This window comes from Notolabrus celidotus, chromosome 17 (assembly GCF_009762535.1).
Source record: "Notolabrus celidotus isolate fNotCel1 chromosome 17, fNotCel1.pri, whole genome shotgun sequence".
NCBI classification, from domain to species: Eukaryota; Metazoa; Chordata; class Actinopteri; order Labriformes; family Labridae; genus Notolabrus; species Notolabrus celidotus.
In genome coordinates, this window is record NC_048288.1 from 16,097,023 (window position 1) to 16,120,022 (window position 23,000).

A 23,000-nucleotide genomic window follows, 5' to 3' on the forward strand; every position below is an offset into this window, starting at 1 on the left:
TAAACAAGAAGACAGACTGCAGAACACGATCTCATGCTCACTGCAGCTTTGGCATTTCAGGCTGCTGAATGTTTGTACTTGTTTCAATGCAAAGCAATGCACCATATATCTTAGAAAACTCACAATATCCTTGAATTGGGACCTATCTGTTGCAAAGCATGACACTAATGTCTTGGTCCCACAGCAAGCGTGTGCTCTCATCATGGTTTTACTTCATCTAAGTTTTCAGTATTTTAAAATAAACCTTATAGTATTACAGTTAAAAACACTAAAAAGTCCACCTTGGTTTGCCATGTTGGGCCCTGCATGGATGGTGGGTCAAACCATGCAGGCTTTTTACCCAGGGAGCTTTAGTTTTCTAACCATGCAAAACAAAAAATCAGTGTTGAGATATATTCTCAGCTCTCCAAACATTTTTTCCCAACCCTGAGAAAGTGCTTTATGTGCCTAGTTACTTAAATATATTTAATGTTTACTCATCAATCAACCAGGCTTTATTCATATAGCGGCAAATCACAACAAACATTATCTCAAGACGCATTTACAAACAAAGCAGTCTAGTCAGTACTCTATGTTAAATTATTAACAAAGACTGAACATTAAGACAGGATAAAATCCAATCTCATTTTACAGACAAGACTAAGTCTGATCTCATCTTAATCCACCATGAGCAGAGCACTTTGCAGTATTTAGAAAGTTACAGCAGCAAGGAAATACTTCCTTTTAACAGGCAGAAACCTAAAGCGGAACCATACTCATGTCAGACAGGCATCTGCCTCGCTCAAGTTGAGGGTGCATGCACATGTCAACGATAGACTGTATAAAATATGGACGTGGTATCCGTGAAGTCACCCATCTGTTCCTGAGCGCTGTTTTGAAGCCAATTGACAGTGGCAGCCATATTGGAAATGCGGAACGGAACCAGGCATAGTGTGACGTAAAGGGGCGGAGTTTGAGCCTCTTAGCCAACAGCTATGTGTTCCCGACCGGGAGTCAAGTCAGTCATGTCCTTATTTGGGCAAAAACTCGTAATCTTAATATCTTCTGAACCGTCACGTTAGAAAAAAAATCACCCCCCGTACAGTGTGTGCCGATAGAGAGATTAGGTATGTAGGGCCAAGACGTTTTTTGAATCAGGCTGTAAACATGTTTATTAATGCTGCAAAGATCATCTTTTTCCCATTCATGTCTATGTGGTTTCTGGTGTTTCTGCAGCCAGCCAGCAGCGGATTCTCAATGAATTGCAGTTTATAACACTTTCGCATGGGCTTCATAGTTTGGGACCGGAGGTTGCCGCTTGATGTCAACCAATGTAATGAGCAACTGCATCCATAACATAGGCTATTTTGCAATGCCATCCCTGGATGGGCTTGTAAAATATATAATTGATGATTACATAAGAATACATAAGAAAAAACCTCAGCAATAACTATACAATAATACAATACAACACTGTTGAACAGAGAGCACAAGAGCATGCATGATTATATGACTGAGCCCTCTTTGAAAACTTTCTCAGTTTGAGTTTACAATCATCACAGTCAGGATCCAATTTGAGTTTCTTTGCCAGATGTTAGAAAACAAACTTCTGAAGAATAGCTGAACAGAAGCAACTTTGTGTGTGTGTGTGTGTGTGTGTGTGTGTGTGTGTGGATGAGAAACCAAGGTGGAATGTGAAAAAGCATCAGTATTTGCCAACACTTGTATGCTTGAAAATTGTGCACATGGTTCCATAACAGATAGTGAAAACCACAGCATGAGGGTACATGTAACTGATGACCTCTGTTTGTAAATGTCTTTGCTTTCTATGACCACAAACCCCGCAGTAGCTCCACTCCTTTGTCACTAATGGACATCTGCATACATGTCCCCAAGCAGCTACTTTTACACTCCAGGATGCAAGCTTGTCTTCTACACACCATGCACACTTTTTCACAGCCAGGAACCTTGGTGCCATCGTGGTGCTGAGCTCTGTGAAGTGATGCACTTGGCTTCAGCCCATGGCAGCCACAAAAAACAGCATGGAGGAGAGAAGCAGCAGAAAAACACGCTCAATATCTCAGTGGCCCGTGTGCTTTTTATTCAGTGTGAGGCATCCTCGCTGAGGTTTCTTGCTGGTGTTACCCTCCTCAGCAGGCATCAAAGTGTCTTCTGCATGCCTTGTTGAAACAAGCTGAAAGTTTGTGCACACAGAAGTACAGAATTTACAACTTTGCACACACACAAATTGTGTAAATTGAATTAGCAGTGTTAATTTGGGCCCATTTAGTAAATATGTAACACCCAGCAACAGTTTAAGAGGATGTAAAAAAGAGTTTAGTGATGTTATTAACAAGTACATCTGGGTAAAGAGTGATGCACTATGTGAGAAGCATCCACTCTCACAGTTCACACATAGACGCACACTTGTGATGGTTTCTGTTTGCCGGCTTGTTCTCTGTGAGCACACTGTTGTAATTGCTCTCTTCTAGTCTAACATGCTGGTGGTACACTTCTTTTTCACAAAGCAAACCCTGTGTGTTCTCTCACAGGCACAAAGCCATTTCTTTGTTGTCGTCTTCTGTGTTATTGAGGGTGTGTTACTTCCCACATTATGTGTGTGTTTACCCTTACTACGCATACACACATAAGGAGGAGCATCCCCCCCTCCTTACTTATCTTACCCCCCTCTTTGCTTCCTTTCCCTCCAGGCGAAGGACACTCAGGCCTGCAGATGGTAGATAATGACAGTGCTGTCCCCACTGGCTAGTTGTGTGCATGTGTACCCATGTTTTTGTGTATGTATGTGTGTGTTTGTGTGTTGTGGGTATTGGCTTTGCCTCTACTCAGGTCTGTGCCAATAGTTGAGTGTTTAGCTTCACTTGGCCATCTTCTTGCTGGCTGAGTTGATGGCTGGGTCACTGGTGGGCTTACTGACTGTCTTGCTGGATAAACACTTTAGTGGCTGTGTGACAAATTAGGTAATACATCAGCCAATGAAATGACTCACTGGTTGCCTTGCTGAATGGCTTCTAGTATTACACTAGACAGCTTTTTCAGCTATGTCATGGTGGCATCAAATATCTTTCATAAAAACAAATAATTTGAGAGGTATTGATGTTGGAGAAGTGTAAAGATTGAGATTTCAAGGATTCAAACAGGTTTTATCGTCACTCAAGAACACGTTTGAAGATGAAATGGAACAAAGTTAAGCATTCAGATACTCACTAAGATGTTATAAAAACTATTTAGTCTAAAAGAAAACCAAAATCCTTGTGAATAAAAAAACAGAAAGTTGGAATGTATCTTAATAAATATGTATAAATACAGAGAGAGAATATGAGTTGCGGGGGAAAACTCGGCCAAGAAAACCCAATATTACACCAGGGATATATAACAATTGCGGCATTAAGCAGATTCTTGCAAAAAAGCAGATGGAAGAATCGTGAAAAAGAAAAACACATTTATTGCTCAAGGCATTCCATATTTAAGCGTAAAGGGTTCAGAAAATTCACTTCCAGCTGTTCTACGTCTATCTCTTCCATTAAACAAGTTCCAGTGGTTTGAACATTTAAAAAAACAATGGTTTCACTACATTTGGAACCAGCAAAAAGCATCACAACGGCCAGATTGTAAATATGGTTATAATGCTGGTAGTTCGCTCCTGTGAGCCAGTTAAGGTTTGATAAAGGAGGAAATGCCATGTAAGCAACCTACTGGCTAGTAGCTTACTACTCCCCTATATGGGGGCTGATGCGGACATGAGCACTACATACTTCTGCGTCAATGTGTCCGTGTCGTGCAGCAATTCCCCATCGGAACGCTTGAGGGCAGTGTGGTCTCTCTGATAGCCCGTCGCCTGCTTTCGGACTCGCTACGATCTCTGTTTACTTTTCCACAGAGATTCAGAGCGTGTTATGTTAATCTACAGCTGATACATGTTGCTGTTTATCATACAGACATGATTACAGGGGAGAATAGAGAGGAGGAGATGAAATACACGGCCAACGTGCGGTAAAGGAAATATAAGCCACTGAGCGAACCAATCACAGGGCTTGCGGTCCACGTGCACATCAGCTACGTGCATAGGCCACTTCGTAGGTACGGGAGCTATGCGGCCCTCCGGCGTAGGCTACACCCTCGATTCGACACAGAAGTATAAATCAGCCTTAATGATGACCCAGCTAATGTCAAAGCCCAAATCACATTACATAACACAAACTACCTCACACAGGTAAAGGCAGCTGTGGGCAAAAGTGGCTTCTGTGGTGGAAAGTAACCTCTAAAGCAGTCAAGTGAAGTACTCTTGTGAGGAGTAACTCTGCAGGATACCCAGTCTTTGCAAACTTTGGAGGTTTGTGACTAACATGTCTTAACACGTGAGTGTGTTTTGACTTTGGTCTTCTAAAGGTCTTTTTAAAGTCTTTCAGTATACGGTAAGCATAACTCACCGTCTGATGGGCCGCTCAGCTGGTGTATACTTACCTGCTCATTAGCAGTCCTGCTGAAAATCTAACTGGCTGACTGACAAGCTGATTGACTTAGTGGCCCAACACTGTCAGCTGCTCAGCTAGAAGACAGGTCTGGGTATGGAAACTAGTGTGACTGTGTGTGTGTGTGTGCGTGCGTGCGTGCGTGCGTGCGTGCGTGCGTGCGTGCGTGCGTGCGTGCGTGCGTGCGTGCGTGCGTGCGTGCGTGCGTAAGGTTCTCTGGTGTTCACTCACCATTTCACCTCAATGTTTGCCTGCCTGTCTGCTCCTGCCTCAGAGAAAATAGGTATGAGGCTGTAAGAGAACAGAAACGATGCAGAACAGAAACATAGCCATGCAAAATAAACCTCTTTTCAGGTGTTTGATAGGCGACAGTAATGGCCTGGTCTTTTAAACATAATGTTATCAGTAGTTGTTGAATGTTTTCTTCTAAGCCTACTAAGACATTATGAAGGGCAACATCCACTGAAAATGACTCAAACTATCTTTGTTTTAAGTGATTTTAATGTCATCTTACAGGAAAAAAAACCACGTTGGATGTTCAGCTCAGAGCAACGAAACTCATGAAAATATTAATGTATTCCTAGTAATGTGTTTCTTTGAGTCAAGCACACTGAAGTATCGTTTTGAAGTGTATTTCATGAGTTCAAAGTGCTCCTCTTGCATGTTAAAGAGTCTGTGCACACTTCCAGTCTCTGTTGTTGGTCTGAAGCCTCGGGCCATCACCTGAGACCGTCACAGGTGGCAGGGCAAAGGCCGCCCAGGAGGGAAACAACGCCCTCATTTGGCAACAATATACTGCAAGTACACCTCAAAGCCAGGAAGTCAAAGGAAACCTCTTGGGCCGTATTGGATTTATGTGATGGAGCTTTCTGCCTGACTCTGATATGAGTTTGGAGGTGGTTGTTTGGCAGACGACACTCTCTCCTCATTAGCAAGATCTGTAGTAAAAACTAAATGACTCTAAGCTCATGGTAGAAACAGCAGGTTCTTAATCCCAGCACATCAAATATGGCAGCTCGGTCAGGACCCTCCACTTTAAAATTTGTTTCAATGTGTCTTTAAAGTCAAAGTTTGCAAAGTGTGAGAGCATGATACATGTGGTGGTAGGAAGTCTAGTTTAACAAGATACCTATTATGTAACTTCATCTGATGAAAAAGCTATTGTATTGAGGTACATTAATTGCAAAGAAGGGTTTCCAGTTTGCTAAGACATATTTGATGTATTCACTTTTTGCAGTTCTTGGTCATCCTCTGAAAGCTAAATGTCTTAGATATTTCCACCTGCACCCTTAGACTAATAATGTGGGAATAATTAGGACCAGCATGAATGAGAGGACAATCTAAATGCTTCAGTTCTGCCGGTTAATGATCTGGTCTGGCCTTGTTTAAGGTATAAAGTACCTGATTTCCATCCGTCTTGACTACAGAGACTTTATGGCCTTGTGAAGGATACGGCACTCCCACTCTGTCTGCTCCACTCCACTTTCTATTCCTCATTCCCTCCATCTCTTTCCACCAGGGAGGCCTGAAATGTTTGAAGCTTTCCCTTTTTTCTTTTGGCCCTCTTTCTCTCTCTCTGTGTCGAGGTCCCTGGATGTGGAGTTTTTAATTACTCTCTCCTGGCTTTGTGCATAACCAATGAAAGATTGAAGGGCACTTCCCTCTGAAAGGCACAGTTAGAATATGGGTTTTTCTAATGCCATCGCTTTGGGACAGGAATACTAATACCCAAACTGTGAATTCTTGTGCTTTTGTGTCTATCTGCATTTGGGTACTCATATCTGGGCGTGTGTGTTTGTGTGTGCAGCCCTTAGACAGACTGTCTGGCCATTGTTTTGAATGTGAATAAGGGCAAGGGAGGAATAGCATTATTAGATTGGGTTTGCAGAGTGGAAGGGATGTGCAGGATGAGGACTGCCTGAGCAGGTAAGTTCATTGCATTGATTAGATTTCTCCCAGACAAGTTTGAGGGTGCAACACCTCAAGGTGCCCCCAAGACTCCGTTTAGGCAGCACAATGAATATATGGTGACATGAAAATCAATAGAGGGTATCATATACAAATGATGAGCTGCTCAAACCATTCTGGGTACTGTCTGTGCTTTCTGTGCACTCAACCTAGAAGTAGAGCGTCCTTCAAACCGCAGAGCATTTAAGACTTTATTTCTGAAAGTTATACAAAGTAATGGAAGTGGTCATGCTTTTAGACCTTTCACGGTTGAATCTTATCACATCTATTATTATTTCTTTAACAAAGTCAACGGAAAAGATAACTTTGGCCTAAATAAAGTAAGAAACAGCCTTTGCACAAAGACAACATAGAGCAAGTGTTTACAGTACACAGTTAATGGGTCAGAAAAATAACTCTATGGCATCCGAGAAATACCCCAATGGGGGGTTCAGTGTCTTGCCAAAGCACACTTGGGTATCTGGCTGCAGGAGCTGGGGTCAAACAGACAACCCTCCAATTGAGAGACAACCCACTCTGCCACTGAGCCACAGCTGCCCCAAAAAGTGTGTTTAGTCTAGTCTAATGTAGTGTTAAGTAGATAACTTTGTGCTTAAGTAAGTTAATCTGTGTGACTTTTGTTTGGTAACTGAAAACACAGAATCATCCTGCCCAGTGTAAGTGAGTTATGCTAAATTGAAAAGCTGATGTGAGGGGTACCAAGTTTGGTGAGGTAATCATCACAGTGCAGGGTCAGGTGTGCATGCCTGATTGCCCCTGATTAGAAGCAGGTGTGGGAAGCTTACATGTACTCTTGGGATCCAGTTCGGGTGCTGACTCATGAGCTCACCTTATGAGGTAGTGAGAAATTGCTCCTTGTGTTCTTGGCTTAGTGTGTGTCTGTATGAGCGCCACATTGTCTTTCAGTGTGTTTTGCTTGCAGTTTGCAGATTCTTTAAGAAAGTAGTTGATGACACTGGGCCTCTTTTCAACTCCAGCCAATTCGAGTTTCTCTTAAGGTATCCCTGGTCACCTTCTCTCTGATGTGTTTTCTAGAGTCCTGCCCTCCTTCCCAATTTGGTTCAACTGTCTGTCAATGGCTGAAGTTATGAACTCTTGAGGATAAAAATCCTATCTCAAACTTTTTTAACGCCAAAAAGTTAATCAACACATGTATAACAAGTTGTAAAATTTGACTCTGCTTTTATGACCTTAAAGGGATATTTCTGTTTTTTTTAAGTGGGGTCGTATGAGTTCCATTACACTATTGCTCCTGCGAGCCACAATGAGTGCCGGTGAGCTCTTCCCCTTTTAATGAGAAAATTCCCAGAGGACCGGCAGGTAAGCTTGGCTATTTTCTCTGCTGATGGGGCCTCCTATTTTGCGTAATTTCGCCAAAGTTAAGAAAATATGGTCCAGGCACTCATCACGGTGCAAATGCATGCACTAGTAGAAAAAATTGGAGCTATTCAGTTTGCTGTCAGAAACCCCCTTTGTTTTGGCACTATTTTCAGACGCACCTCACATACCTGTGTTCTTCCACTGCATGCTTCCACGCCGATAAGGAAATAAGGTTGTTTTGAATGTTTACAGAACAAAAAATATGCTTAAAAATACATCACTACAAAATACTAATCCATACACATTACATTAAGCAGTGTCTTACACTGTACAATGATTAAAATGATCATTTCTGTACATATAAAATGGGGTATAATAATATGATTACATTTAAAAGTGTTAACATGTTAATAGAACACAATTAGTCCATGTGTCTGACTGGTGCACTGGTGTCAGGTGATTGGAGGTAATTTACCTTGTCATGTTTATGTCTTGCTGTTGGACGCCCACTCTGTTATATGAGTCATCATTTTCCTCCGTTACTCTCTACTCCCCTCTGCCCCTTCACTCTCAAGCTGCAAACAGGGAACATCCTCTGTCTCATTTACTTCTCAGGGCTGAGCAGTCTGACCACAGGTTACAAGGTATTGATATACACAGCAGAACTCAACGGAGGCGTAGTACGAATTTTCCCTTCTGTCAGCACCGTGTAGGTAGCACTTGCACAGGGCGCCCTAATATGTGAGAATTCATTTCCCTGAACGCAGGAGGAAAACTTCAAAGGCATGGACGAGAACTTGGCCATGTGGATTTGAAAGGGATGAGTCTCTAATCTGGTTAAACTTTGCTTGCTCTGTATGTTTTATCACTGCCTCTTCACCCATTCTTTATCTAACTCCCCCTCCCAACTAGTCATTTTCTTCTTCCAGCAGTGCATCCACCTTGTGAGCTGATGTGCATTAAAAAAGTGAAAGAAATGATGACTTAATGTTTTAGTGAGAACAGCAGCGTAAACCAATCTTGAGACTTGGGTTTGCTTGTTTGGGGATTATAGTTCTTAAAGCCTGTCATCTTCCCGCTTGCCCTCACCTCCTCACTTCCTCTAACCACCCCCCATCTCCTGCACTTACACATCACTATTATCAATGGGATGATGTATTCCATGCGTGGCAGCATCTTTACGCATTACATTTTCTTTGTGGTGTGTCATCTTTTCAGAACTTGCCTTAGCAAGCCTTTGGGGAGCTCTTCCCTTGAATCAACCCCATGTGACAGCACCTGAAATATGCATACGTTTCAGAGCCTCTGCGGGGTTATATTTGAGGGTTATTCTGAATGCTAGTGATGGCTGGCCAGAGTGCTGGAGACCTATTCTCTGAATATTTGATGGCCTTAATGAGCAGAAAAAATACAGGACTAAGCACTTTGTTGGTGTGTTCGACTCTCAGTGTGAGAAATAATGGACGGAAGGAAGAAATGAAATATTGAAAACTCTGATAAGTCTACAGCAGCAGGAAGACAGTTCCACCATTGTGGTTTTGCCTACAGTCAAGGAAGAAGTTGCATGTAAAGGTCATGTACAAAAGAAAGAGGATAATGCCATTTTAAGCACATGACAGCTCCTTAAAAGATAAAGCCAAAACATTTTGAGCTTCCTTGACTGGCTGGCTGCTGCAGAGGTCGTACAGCCTGCTTCCTCCATGCTAACAGATGGGACATGGATCGAAGTATACTATAAAACCAAAATACATGTCAAATACATTTCTCTCAAACATGGATTCTGTCATTATAGTTAGCTCTCATCATGCTGATATACATGTAAGTGTTCATTTTTTGACAAGTTCAGTTTTAATTGGTTAATTTACGCTATATAAAAGAGTAACACCATGATCTACGGCTCTGTTAATTGAGTCCTTCGATCTTATCTATTCTGAGAACACTCAAACTGCAGTCATGGAATGTTCCAGAACTACAAGTGTATGCATCTAACTGACACAATGACCTGTTCTGCTGTGGACTATTCTGACTTGAGGTTTCTGTTTTAAAAGTTAAATGTGTTTTGGTTAGTAATAGGGGTGTGGCATTAATATCACCACCAGCTGATATCTACCAGGCAGTCTTTGGGTCCAAAAATGTCACCAGTACAATGTTTCAGTGCCTGTCATGGGGGTGTTTTGCCTTCACTTTTATACAACGAAAGGTGAGGACATTGTTCAACTGGCCCCATGAACCACCAAACCCTTAAATTTGGCATCCTAATGGCCCTTTTCCACTACACAGTTCTAGCCTGGCTCTACTTGACTTGACTCGGCTCTACTCGGTTTGGGTACCTTTTCCACCAGCCCCGAGTACCGACTCACGGTGGGTGGGGTCGTTACAACACAGCTGCGCGAAGCTGCGTTTAAGTCATTTTGAATGTGACACAAACACAACAATCACAAACAATGCAGGACATGGAGGCTATGGTGTACTTGCTGCTCGGTCTGTGGCTTTTTGTCGAAAGCGAAGAGAGGAGAAACCACGGAGAAACTTTGCGTGCAGACATTGAACAGTACTGATGTCGTCTTTTAAAAATGGCGGGTTTTATTCCTATGTTGGGTGTCGCACTCGTGACTCTTCGGTGACGACATTCTCTGACCAATCAGTGGCCGGCAGTCCGTTGACGTCACCTTTTAGTATCGGCTCAGCTGGCTTGGAACCAGAGCAGAGCAGGTATGAAAAACTGGTATCTGACACGAGCTACCACACCTGTGGAAACGCAACACAAACCAAGTAGAGTCGTGTCAAATGGAGTAGAGTAGGGCTAAGATGGGCTGGTGGAAAAGAGCCATAAGTGGCCTAAGTACCAGAAAGTTACCTGGGAAGAAGTGAATGTTGGTCATTAGTATATTACGAGCAAAAGTCTGAAAGTATTTGATATCATAACCATTAGGTATCAAATGTTTGTTTCCTGATATGGTATTAGAAGTACAGGATGTTATTAAATAAGAAAGTAGTTTGAAAATTGATAATTATGAACTTAATTTTTAACTTCTATTTCTACAACACCAGTTTTAATAATTTGAAAGCCCCATTTTGCTTGAGACAATCCTAGCAAGTAAGATTTTTTTTTTGAGGCGTCTCTTTTCAGTACACAAATCCACCGAAATCCTGGTTCATTCTTTTGTCACTTGCCCTCCTCACCGGACTCCCCACCAAACTCATCAACAGACTGCAACTCATTCAGAACTCCGCATCCATTACAAAAACCTTCTCCTCACCTACAAAGCTCTCCACAATCTGGCCCCCACTTACCTCCGCGACCTCCTTCATGAATACACTCCCTCCCGCTCCCTCCGCTCAACCTCTGCTGGACTATTAACCATCCCAGCATCACGCCTCAGTACCATGGGTGCCCGAGCCTTCAGCTGCTCAGCACCCAGACTCTGGAACTCCCTCCCTTCACACATAAGACAGTCGGACTCCACAACATCATTCAAATCCCAACTCAAAACTCACCTTTTCAAACTGGCTTACTCCCTCTAACTGGACTCTCTGCACTTCCCTAGATGACTCTTTCCATTTGTTTGTTTGTTTGTTTGTCTCTATGATGTTTTAATGATGGCTGTTTTTATTATCTGTAAGGTGACCTTGGGTGACTTGAAAGGCGCCCAAAATAAAATTTATTATTATTATTATTATTATTATTACAGAGCTACAGGACTTACCCATATGATTGTCCAGTAATTCTCTGATTGTGTCTGCTTGACCAGTTCAGCTCTTTGGTGCTGCAGTGCTTTACAAGGTAGAACTTAAACCTTTACCAACACTAGCCCAAAGTGAAAGGGATGCTCTGTGATAAAACTTGGTGGCACGAGCAGGCTGTAATATTCCTGGCTTCAATGCAACTTTTCCTCCCTTCAGGGCATGGTGTCAAATTCAGAACTGTTACCTTAATGGGATATGAAAGACTCTACACTGTCACAGCAATGCAATGGGTATCAAATGAGGTCAGCACTGAACTGATCAATCCGTTAGCAATAGAAAATCAAACATCATACCTTTGATGGATTGATAAAGGATCTGTGCTGATGAATGGCATGTGTCAAAGGGGGCAAATGGATGGATGGACAGATGGATGGTGTGTGGATGAAGGATAGTGGCTCATGGCTATCACTCAATAAGTTTAGAGTTTCTGCTGGAGTGAGTGGCTTTCACATTTTCCATTGCTACTGTACCTGTAATAACTTTGTGCCCCTGGTGCCCTTGCAATAAAATGATGATAAATGACAGGGAGAGGAGATGAAACCTGGACAGATTTTTTTTGTGTGTGTTAGGGTATGTGTTTGTTTGGAGCAAAGACACTGTGTGATAGTTACTGCAGGCATTGCATTTCTGGAGTAAACTTATTCATTATTCCACTTAATACACAGATTAAAATATTATTCCTGCCGTCTTTCATCTCAAATCAAATTTAAGAGACATTTCTGCACAGCCGTGTACAAGTAATCTCAATAAATTCAGTTTATCCGCTTATTCTTTAAATTATAATCTCCTCTTATTAGTTACACACTAAGTTTTATCTTCTGACTAGAAGGGAGAAGAAATAGTGCAACAGACAAATGAATAAATATAAATCTTGCCTTCAAGGGGTGACTTTTTGTGCAGCAATAAATATTCACAGCAGGACGTAGCCTGCCGTGACTTTGGATGTTCTCTTTAATTGAAGGTGCGGATTGAGCGGACAGGTTCCCTGCAGGTTGACTTGTGTCAGCCGTCCCTTCCACTCGGCTGTGGAAAAGCTGTCGTGGCAGATATGGATTAGCGTCAGAGCAACTCGGGGCAGGTATTACACGTCTCTGGTGGCACTGCCAGAGCTGTCCTTTGACTACTAATAACCTCTGTTGTCCTGTGTTTTCAGAACCTTGCTCTGAAAACGCTGTGGGATGAATGTTTTGTACCAATGCCAATCCGAATGTTTCCTGGCAGATCACAATTTTGAGAGGTGGAAGGGTGTGTTTGGAAGAGGAAGGGGGTTGAGTAGGAGAGAATAGCGATGGAGGGAGGTTGTCAAAACAGCTCCTCATTCCCCCCTCAGCTGCTTCCTCTCCGTCTCTCCTTCTTCTCCACCCTCGCTGCCAAACGGCGGAAAAGAGATCAAAGGAGGCCAACATGAAAGCATCCCTGAGATTCTGATTTTCGGTGCCCCGTTTCCCCGCTCTCTCCGTTACAGATATGGAAATGCTGAATCCCAAATACAGCCTGTACCCACACTGCAGAGAATGCCCGGCCTCCTCTCCTTCTCCCCTTCTTCTTCTCACCCCTTCATCATCATCTCTCTCCATCCTCTGCTCTCTCCTCAGCCCTCAGGCTTCCAGGTAGATAGCGGTTGATTGGCAGCTGCTGTGACAGTCGGTGGAACCGGCTGAGAGTGGATGAGTGTCAGCCTTGCTCCAGGGGCTTAAGGCAGCAGCAGTGTTGTAGCTCCCTGCTGGAGAGAGAGGGCCATGAAATAAGACTCAGTCACTTCTTCTCTTTTTCCTCGCCTCTCTCAACTGAAGCAGGTGGGAGCTAAATAGGTTTTTCAAATCGCTCCAGAGTTTATCCTGAGACTGGAAACTGGAACATTTCTTCAGCTCACATCCTGTCAACAGCTTTCCTTCTCTCATCTCTCCTTCTCTGCTTTTTGGTTTGATCTAACTGTGTTTTACTTTAGTGTGTAACATCTTTCTATTCAATTTTTCTTTTAGTGCATCTCCCTTTCCATCCCCCATTTTGAATTCTCATCCACAGCTTTTATGCAACTTCACAATTAGCATGCTGTTTTCATTTATGCATAGCTAATGAAAACTTTTTTTTGCTTCTTTTAAAAAAAAGTTTGAATAGAGCTTGCAGTCTGATGCACAATAGCCACAGGGGGGCGTTGCGAGTGAAAAAAGAAATGTGAAATCGTTTCAGTTCTAAAGTGGCTATGACAAATTCCCAGACGGAGGGAAAATGTCTGTATGATGTCTCTGCTGCACTTGCAGCTTGAATTCTGTCCCATCAACAGCAAGAGTTGCGTCAGTTTTGCCTCCAGCCTAGACGGCCCCCATCTCCGCTTCACAGACAGAGAGCGGAAAGATGATAGTGAGCTCTGATAGAAGAGAAGCTAAAATAGAGGGCTTCATGGGACACGCCTTGAAATCTGGCAGCCCATACCAAAGATGGTCAACAGATGTGTATTGATGATAAGTGTGTGAGTGAAACTGGGAAGTTTCTTTTCTCTCCAGCTTTTTATTGCATCCGTGTTTGTTGTGTTTCAGTCAGAGCATGAATGACTGGCTACAAGCAATACTGAAACTTCTGAAAATAGGAATTTGGACCGTCATAACTGGACGTGCTAGATAAGCACAGTTTCTCTGGTGTGGTTGGTATATAATTTTTATTGTTGTCTTTCAGAAAAGTAATGTGCATTAGTGCCAAAGGCTTGTTGTAAACTCAATCAAATGTTGGCAAAACCCATAGTCATGCCTACTGCTCCAGGGTGTTCACATTCGCTGTGTGTGCTACAAAAAGTGATGTAGCTAAGTGCCAAATCATAACATACGTTGTCTTCAGATTTCACATTTTGAGCAGTGTAGACTGTAATCGTTTTACTATTATTAATAGAAAATGTGCGTAATCCTTCATCATGCACACATCATAAGGTGCACAAAATACTCTCTGGCATGTGCATGTGGCTTTCAAAAAACTGCAATTTTACACAGTTGAAGAAACTGCTCAGGCCCTCCAGACTGTTTGAATTAAGGCTGGGTTGAAAGAGTTGTCTGCTTTGGTTGGTGGTTTGGGGATGGATGGGCCAAACCATGCCGGCGTGTCGATGTCAGGATTGAGGTATTGATTTATATAACACTATAATGTGTTTCCTCAACATAACCAAATCATTTTTGTACCAAAGCCAAAGCCAATGTAAAATATAGATGTAGTCTTAGTGGCTTCAATTGGTCACACAAAGAGACTGTGCATTGGAACCATTGCTTGAGAATTTATTGTCTGCCCACATGTTTCTGATATCAGTTCACCTCTCCCGTGCTGTTTCAAATGAAACCGTACCATACTGTTTAAATGAAAGCTTTCATTAGAGAATAGTTAAACCAACTGTTCACCTGAGGGGAAAGGATGAAATAAAACAGTGCAAAAAAAAGTTGAGCAAAACAAGATGCATATTATTGTCTTTTTTGATCATAAATCAGCCGTCTGAACAGTGGGAACTTATCATGTCTCCTTGGATTTAGAGGATGAACAAGCACTTTCAAGAGCCCATGAATATTGAATGCAGGATAAATGCGGGCCCATTTGATTACAAAGTGGAGGGTGTGTGAATGAGTATAGCTGTATGTGTCAGATACCCACAGAGTGCTCTGGAGTGTCTGCTGCAAGGATGCAAGACATAACAAAGTGGAGCTAATTAGAGGGATTTAGAATGTATTTAAAAATGAATCACAACAGTATTCAGCACTTCTCTAAATGGGCAGCTGGCAGACCAGAGGGCTAGTCTGGTTTCTAAATACTGCCAGCAACATATGAATGGGAGGCTTGATTACTTTGTCACTAATGATTCATCGGCTCAGACATGCGCCCAGGCAGTGTGAATACCTCTTGGGACAACCCTTCACTTTTGTCTGTTTCCTTCATCTTGATCTCTACAACAATAAAAGCAAAAACATAGTTTTATCCTTTTGAGGGTTACCACTCAAGGTTGAGGGTTCAATTTGAAACAAAGGAACTAGTTTGAACATTGTGTTAACCCGTAGAACTACATGCAATACAATGTGAATCAGTGTCTGCGTGGGTGTTTTGCTGTTTGTATTATGAGTAATTTTCAAATGCTTCAGATCCCTTCAATCTGGACAAACTAAAGTATTCAAACTGTCAAAATTAAACAGAGGAAAACTAAATATTCCTTTTTAAAAACTATATTTTCTTTTGATGAAAAACTATTTTGATTAAAAAATATATTCTGGATGTTCAAATGTGACTAATTTCCTTGTAATTTAAACAGAAATTTCAGTTCTGACTAACCAACTGGACTCAAAGTAAGAAAACACTCAGAAATAGTCAGCCTACAATCAGATAGTGCTTAGTTTTTGCTGAAATAGGAGTTACACAACACCTTCAACTGTCTCCCAACCATCAAGGAACACAGACAAACCCCACTACTGGATCCTTTGTGCTCTGAATCCCAGTTTCTGTCAGTTTAACTCTTTAAATATCTCCCTCCTTTGGACAGGGAAACAAACACACATGAAATGTGGAGCCACATGACCAGAAGTAAAAACTGAAAATACAGTAGATCACTTGTGTCGTGGTTAATACTGACCCCCACATGGAGTGTGACATACTGCTAAATAAAATTTACCAGTGGTAATCAATTTCAAATTGGTTTGCTGTGTGTGGCTAAAGTTAGCAGAGCCAGCACCACCAGCCTTTGGCCCTCCTTACAGGTTAATGTCCACATGCCTATGCTGGTTACACATAGCTTCAGTCACTTTATTATTTGCTGGTTTGACCAGACACAGCCAATTACCTGTTTTTCCCACTTACCTGTGTTCACCAGTTATCTGTTTTCGCCCTTGAACAGTAGGGAAGTACACTTTAATACTTAAAGATGTGACTGCAAACATTTACCAGCTAACAAGCCCTCAGCACATTACCTCCTCAGACAGCCTGATTTCTAACATTAATTCCATCTTATTTTGTAGCAGCAGATCTCTTTTCTTTCTGATTGCCTCTCTGGTGCACTGTGAAAATGTGTGATAAACCCCTTACGATCTGAGGAATGTAATTTTGGGGATCAGAATGGAAGTGATTAGAGGGAAATGGTTGAGGCCTTCAGTGATCGAGTACATCTCAGAGGGGGCATCAGAATGCGAGAAAACATGTTAGGAAAAGAAAATTCAGTCTGCTTTAATTGCACAAAGCCAGTGAGAGAGATGTCGCCGTGAATCACAGCAACAGTAAACCATACGAGCATACTCACATATAAGGGCATGAATCCAGACGCAGATGCACAAACACACACTAAAGCATTATCCTCTGCATATGAATTAAATAAAAGATAAGAGCAGGGGCTCCTAAACTTGTTTATATGCAGATTTCTGCGTTGGGGTGATGAAAAACAGCAAATACATGAAAACACTTGTGCTATTTTTACCCTCAGACAAATACAATGTGGAAATGCTGTTTGCTCCCATTGGCAACTAATGCTTGCTTTGTTGGTTGCTCTCCTCACATCCAAGGCCTTCCATTACAATGATCTGCTGGTAGCACAAAGACATGAAAAGGAGCTCATCTCACATCTGAAATGTATATACTGTTGTTCTGTAGAGCATGTTTTTGTATCAAGCTGCTGCGATGTGATTGCTCTGTCTGGATGCTGTAAGAGTTTAATCTTCCTGTGAGAGGTTTAGTAACAGGCTATGCTGGCAATGAAAACCACTTGGCAGTGTTGCCGCCACTCTAACATCACAGGTTGTATCCTTGCATTGCATGTTACATCAGCGTCCCTCTACCTCAGTCCAGAGGCCTCAAAATAAGACTTGTCTCCTCTGTAGTCCATTAGCATTGGTTGGTCTAATTTTCTCTATCATGGAGAAAGGAAATCTGAGTCTGGTGTTTCTCTCTCACCATAATCCAGGCAGCAGTTCTGTCTCTCTTGTAAGGTGCACTAAGTTGGCTGAGGTGATGTGCTGTGTGTGGTCAGACTCTGGATACTGTGGGGAGATCTCTCTTTCTGGCCTGAGAAACACAGCAGCACATCACCTTTGTGAGATTCAAGCAGCTGCTCTCTGTGGGAGTTGGACCCTACAATCTGGAACAACCAAAGCTGCAGATGTTGCAAGATAAGACAGAGAGAAAAAGGCTGAGGGGGAGGGAGAGACAGAAGTAGACCCCTCTCATACACGTCGCATTTCCGCAATAGTGCCGGAAAAAAAATTGGCCATCATGACGCATCTGTCCTTACACATTGCACCCAATATTGGTCTCCCAGTGTGGGATTTCATATTGCCTTACAGCATTGTGAGGGCAGGAGGCACAGCTTGTCACACACAGCAGGGGTGCCACATACAAGCACTAAGAAATGCACATACAGACAGTGCTGTTCATCCCTGCCTGCTCTGGCCTTCATCTTCCCCCCATTTCATATCTGTCTGTAGACAAGACAAAACGTTACAGGGTTGTACATGTGCTGCCTTCAAATGGTAATATGTTAGAGCCAGGAGAGACAGTGATAGACAAAGAGACTGCAAAACAGAGAGAGTAGTAGACAGAGAGACAGTGATAAAGAGGAAGGAACAGTAAGAGACAGAGACAGAGACAGGGACAAGAAACAGAGAGACAGAAATACAGAAAGAGAGTGAAACAGTGTGACAACAAGAGAGGGAGACAGAGTGACAGAATGAGAGGGACAAAGAAATGGAGACAGAGAGACTGGTAGAAAGAGACACAGAGAGAAATACACAGAGAGAAAGATACAGAGACTCAAAGAGATAAAAGGACAGAGAGATGAAAAGACATAGGGATAAAGAGACAAAGAAACAAAGAGATGAAGGGACAAAGGGACAGGGACTGGGAGATAAGAAACAGAAACTGAGATATCGTGAAAAAGAGAGAAGCAGAGAGACAAGGAGAGATGGACACAGAAGAGAGACAGAGAGAGACAGGTAGTGTTGCATTTGGTTCTCCAACATCACAATCTCCCAACTGGGTATCAAAAAAGGATATCTGTCTTTCCACCTGTCAAAGAGTTACTGTTCTACTGAAGGCTTTTTCTGTCTGGATACAGCAAACTGTGTTTTTACAAGTTATTTTTTATGTGATCTGCTGACTTTGAAAAACTTAAGAGTCAAATCATAAAAGTCCAACCAGTGGAGTCAGTTCAGGGCTTGAGTATTTGTGTCCAGGTAGACCTCTAGTTTACAATACTAGAACCATTCATGTGAATATATATATGGATCAGTACACGCCTCTGGTCATTTCATCTCTTTCTCTCTGTGTCCCCTAACACACACTAAAGTACAAACATATATTTGTCCTCTCTCTCCAGCTGGTTGCAGTATATGAAGAGCAGGATCCTCACAATGGAGGGGACGGTACCAGTGCCAGCTCAGGTACTCAGAGCCCTGAACCCTTCGCCAGTGACATGAGTTCAGCGTCTGCTTTCCAACCCTACCAGGCCAACAGTGAGATCGAGGTCACCCCGTCTGCTCTGCGATCCAGTGAGTCCAATACAAAAAATACCAATGAAATGACACCACTATGTTTAGTTTACCACTTTAGTTTTGTTCTTTGTAGTTGTTGAAAATACACAGCCAAATCATTCACTTAATACTTCTAAGAATGCTCAGTGTGTCATAAACTTTTCCTGCAAATAGAAATACAAAAAAAGTTGTATCAAAACAAAACTTGCTTGCAACTTCCCTCATATGAATTTCATGATGTTTGAAGTAGTTTCCTCCTCCCTCTCGTATAAAGCAACTGTCATTGTTTAAAAGTTCAGTGCACCGGAGAAAAAGAGTGTTCTGACGATAAAAAGACGAAGTATTGCATCAACATGAGTAGCACATCAAGGCTTGTGTTGTTTTTCTTAAGAGCGAGCAGGTAATCTATACGGCAAGCAGGAATTCAAAAGGGAAGACTTAAAAAGGTCAGAGGCATGAAAGCTGACTTTTGAAGCCAAACTTACCTGAGGTTGAAACTTGAGCATAAAGAAATCTAAGGCAAACTTCATACTGGAATAATCCTCAGACTTTACCACTTACTTGTGTTTAAGGTTTATTCTTTTATTTTTAAAACTTTTAAATTATTTTTTAAAGATTTTCGAATTGATTCTGCGGATTGCTTTAGCTGTGAGCTAGAGAAGGTTCTGTTATATGGCTGTATCTCAATCCTTTGGGGACAAATGAGTCAGATCAAAGTGGAATCACTCCAAGTGCTTTTTTTTGTCCCTCATGGAAATGCCTATTTTGTTGTACATTGTGTCTGAAACATTATAAAATAATTCCTCCAGAAAAATGCCTTTTTGGGAAAGAGTTAGGTGGAATGTGTTAAGTTAGTAATGACTATTACATCACTCTTTTTAAAGATCTGGTGGCTGAAAATGCTATTTTTTGAAGCCAGGTTTCAGAGTAGAATCTTTTGAAGGCGTAACCAGCTGACCTCCAAGCCTAAGGGTGAGGGTGGGTGAAGTTATGTTATTGTTTAGAACCTCCTAGGGTGACAGAGCGTTTGATAAAACACAAAGAGGGTTAAAGATGAAAACTAAACTCATGTGAGTCACTGGATTGTGCCTCTGAACCTTGGATTGCTTGTAACTGGTCCAACCGAAAGAACAGCCAAATGCAACAAAGGGATATTTTACAATTTTACAACAAGCTGGCCAGCGTCTTCTTGACATAACATGCTTCAGGTGTTTTGTGTGAGGTCGAGTGTCTGTCAATGCCATGTGTCCAGGGAATGCCATCATACTTACTTGGACAGACAGGTAGAAACTGAGACAGCGGAAGGTATGGAGACACACTTGGGTGCGCAGTCATGCATGAGCAAGAGCACACATGCCAGAGCAAGGTGGACATGCACACTCTCACAGAAGATACACACAACCATAAAAAAGGCACATTCACAAGCGAGTGACTCAGACATGGCTCATGTCCACACACTCATGTCCCATGAAGTGGAACCAGTGAGCTGGTGCAGAGCTGTCTGAAACTTCAAAAGGACATCTGAGACATCCAAACCAGAGCTTATATACGGGCATGGATTCACACACACATTCACATGATTGAACAGTGGACTTTACTCCCCTGCCCGAGCATCAGAGTGCGCTCCATCTAACCTCAACCTGCCTGCTAGAGTGTGGAGATTTAGGGAAATTGTTCCAGAGAATGGTTCAATGACAATCTGAAAGTGAAGTGGCAGAGTGTGAAAGGCAGGTGTGTTTAAAGCTATCTGACTGCTGTGAGCTTACTTCAAACAAACCTTCATTTGAAGCACTCACCAGCTTCAGAGAGGTGTGGGTGTCTTTGACGCTTTCAATGAAGTTAGTGTAACGGCACAAATGTAATGGAAGAAGGACATTACAATGTTATGTCAGTAGGAGATACTTAATAATCAGCCTTGTTGAAGAGTCCTTACCCAAGATGTTGGGCCCTGGCTACACCTCATTCCAACCCATACCCAACACGGTGTCCTCTGTTTTTGGGTGTATCTCAAACTAGTTTGAGCAAAGTGAAAGTTCAAGTTACACCCAAGCGGCAACTTCTGGTCTCAAACTATGAAGCCCATGCGGAAGTGTTATAAACTTTAATTCATCGAGGATCCGCTTGAGGCTGGCTGCAGAAACACCGGAAACCACATAGACACCAATTCAAAAAAGGAGATCTTTGCAGCATTAATAAACATGTTTACAGCCTGGTTTAAAAAACGGCTTGGCTCTACGAAGCTCATTTGTCTATCGGCACACACTGTACGGGGGGTGAATTTTTTTCTAATACAACGGTTCAGAAGATATTAAGATTATGAGTTTTTGCCCAAATAAGGACATGACTGACTTGACTCCCGGAAAGGAATATATAGCTGTTGGCTAGGAGGCTCCAACTCTGCACCTTTACGTCACACTCTGCCTGGTTGAGTTCTGCATTTCCAATATGGCTGCCGCCGTCGATTGGCTTCCAAACAGCGCTCAGGACTACAAACTTTAGGGCTAACATAAACAAAGGCAAAATTGGAGTACCAATTATATTTAGTGAAACCCTGCTCCTCTCCAGGTCCAGCCTCTTGACCTAATTTGGTCACCATTGCTCTTACCGGCAAACATGGCGGACACCAAAATGCAAGACTGGAGGCTTCAAATCAGTTGTGGAGAAACCAGCAAACATCTTTGTGGTAGTGTCTTCACAAGCACACACTCTACCCCTAACCCTTGTTTACCCTTATACTATTTTTTTACTATGGTATAATAGTAAGACTGTAGCAAAACAAACAATGGATTACTTCTTAAGAATTATAATATACACTCCCATGAAAGTTGCAGAGATAGGGACAGTAAGGGAAATGTGTTGGAAAAGAGCAGGGAGCTGAACCTATGATTGATTAGATAGGCAGGCAGACAGGTAGACAAATTATAGGTTTTGTTCTGTCAGAGTTTTCAAAACCACCACAATTGCATTGTTGACAGGATGTGTTTGTTCCTTACTTTGTGCAATGCACAGACTCCACCACTTTGAAGTTCCTTTTTCCACTTGAAAAGTACCTCAGAAGTTGTGTGTATGTGTGTGCAGTGTATAATTTCAAGTGATGGCGAGACAGCTGTACAGACACAGACTGACTGGCATCATATACACACTTATAGGAGGATGAAAAAGATGGACAGGTCCCTCCAGAGACGAGGACGAGCAAATTACTGGCAGCGAAATTGCAAATCAGACATCAAAGTGTTGCAGCGGCGCCCTTGCAGCTGTGCTCTGAGGCAGAGAATTATGGCTATTTAAAATCATCATCTTTTCAAGCCATATTGATTGTTTTTCCCCGCCTACAACTCCCAAATTTCCAAACTCTCCCTCTTGCTTTCTTTCCATCCTCCATCCCTCCCCCTTGCCTCCGTCCTGGGAACCCGTTTTAGATTTCCATGCTAACATGTGGCGTGCAGGTCAAACTGCTAATAATTGGATTGGAGATGAGATGTAAATTACAATAATGAATGTAATTTTCCTGTAATTATACGGAGGCTGGAGCTGTCTCTGCCTCTTCTCACCACTAAATTGTAATCTTCAGAAGTGAAAGAAAATGTCTGAAACTTTAAATTAACATTGGATCTTCGTGATGCTTGTAGCATTGAAATGCATATTATGTTCTTTGTGTTTTTAATGATTTTATTGGGTTACTTTTATTTGACCCATAGTTGTTCCAAAGTACTGCCAGTCAGGTTAGCATTCGTCACATTTTTCATTGACTTAACAATCTTTGAGGAGTGGACAGTGAGTCCTGATTGACACAAACAGTGCAAAAAGTATTTACTGTTGTATTAACATGCTTACTGTTGGCACTGAAATGTTAAAGAGCAACTGGGCAGAGTGAAGTCCACCGGTCATAGCTTTTTATAGACAGAAGAAGAACACATTACTAAGACTCTCTAATGTTAAGTCATCTTGTGTTCTTTATCAATGTCAACGCCATTGTCGATTCTGCTTATCAATCCAATTCCTTATCAATGCTCCTAAC

The 23,000-nt window shown here is 42.2% G+C and overlaps 1 protein-coding gene across 2 annotated transcripts in view; it reads left to right on the forward strand.

Annotated features, from left to right (window-relative positions):
- Positions 1–23,000, forward strand: part of LOC117828608 (partitioning defective 3 homolog) — a 465,785-nt gene that overhangs the window by 140,320 nt on the left and 302,465 nt on the right. For both annotated transcript variants that reach the window (XM_034705788.1, XM_034705789.1), the window contains exon 3: positions 18,829–19,000. In XM_034705788.1, the coding sequence (XP_034561679.1) occupies positions 18,829–19,000 (172 nt within the window). The remainder of the gene's footprint in view (positions 1–18,828; positions 19,001–23,000) is intronic.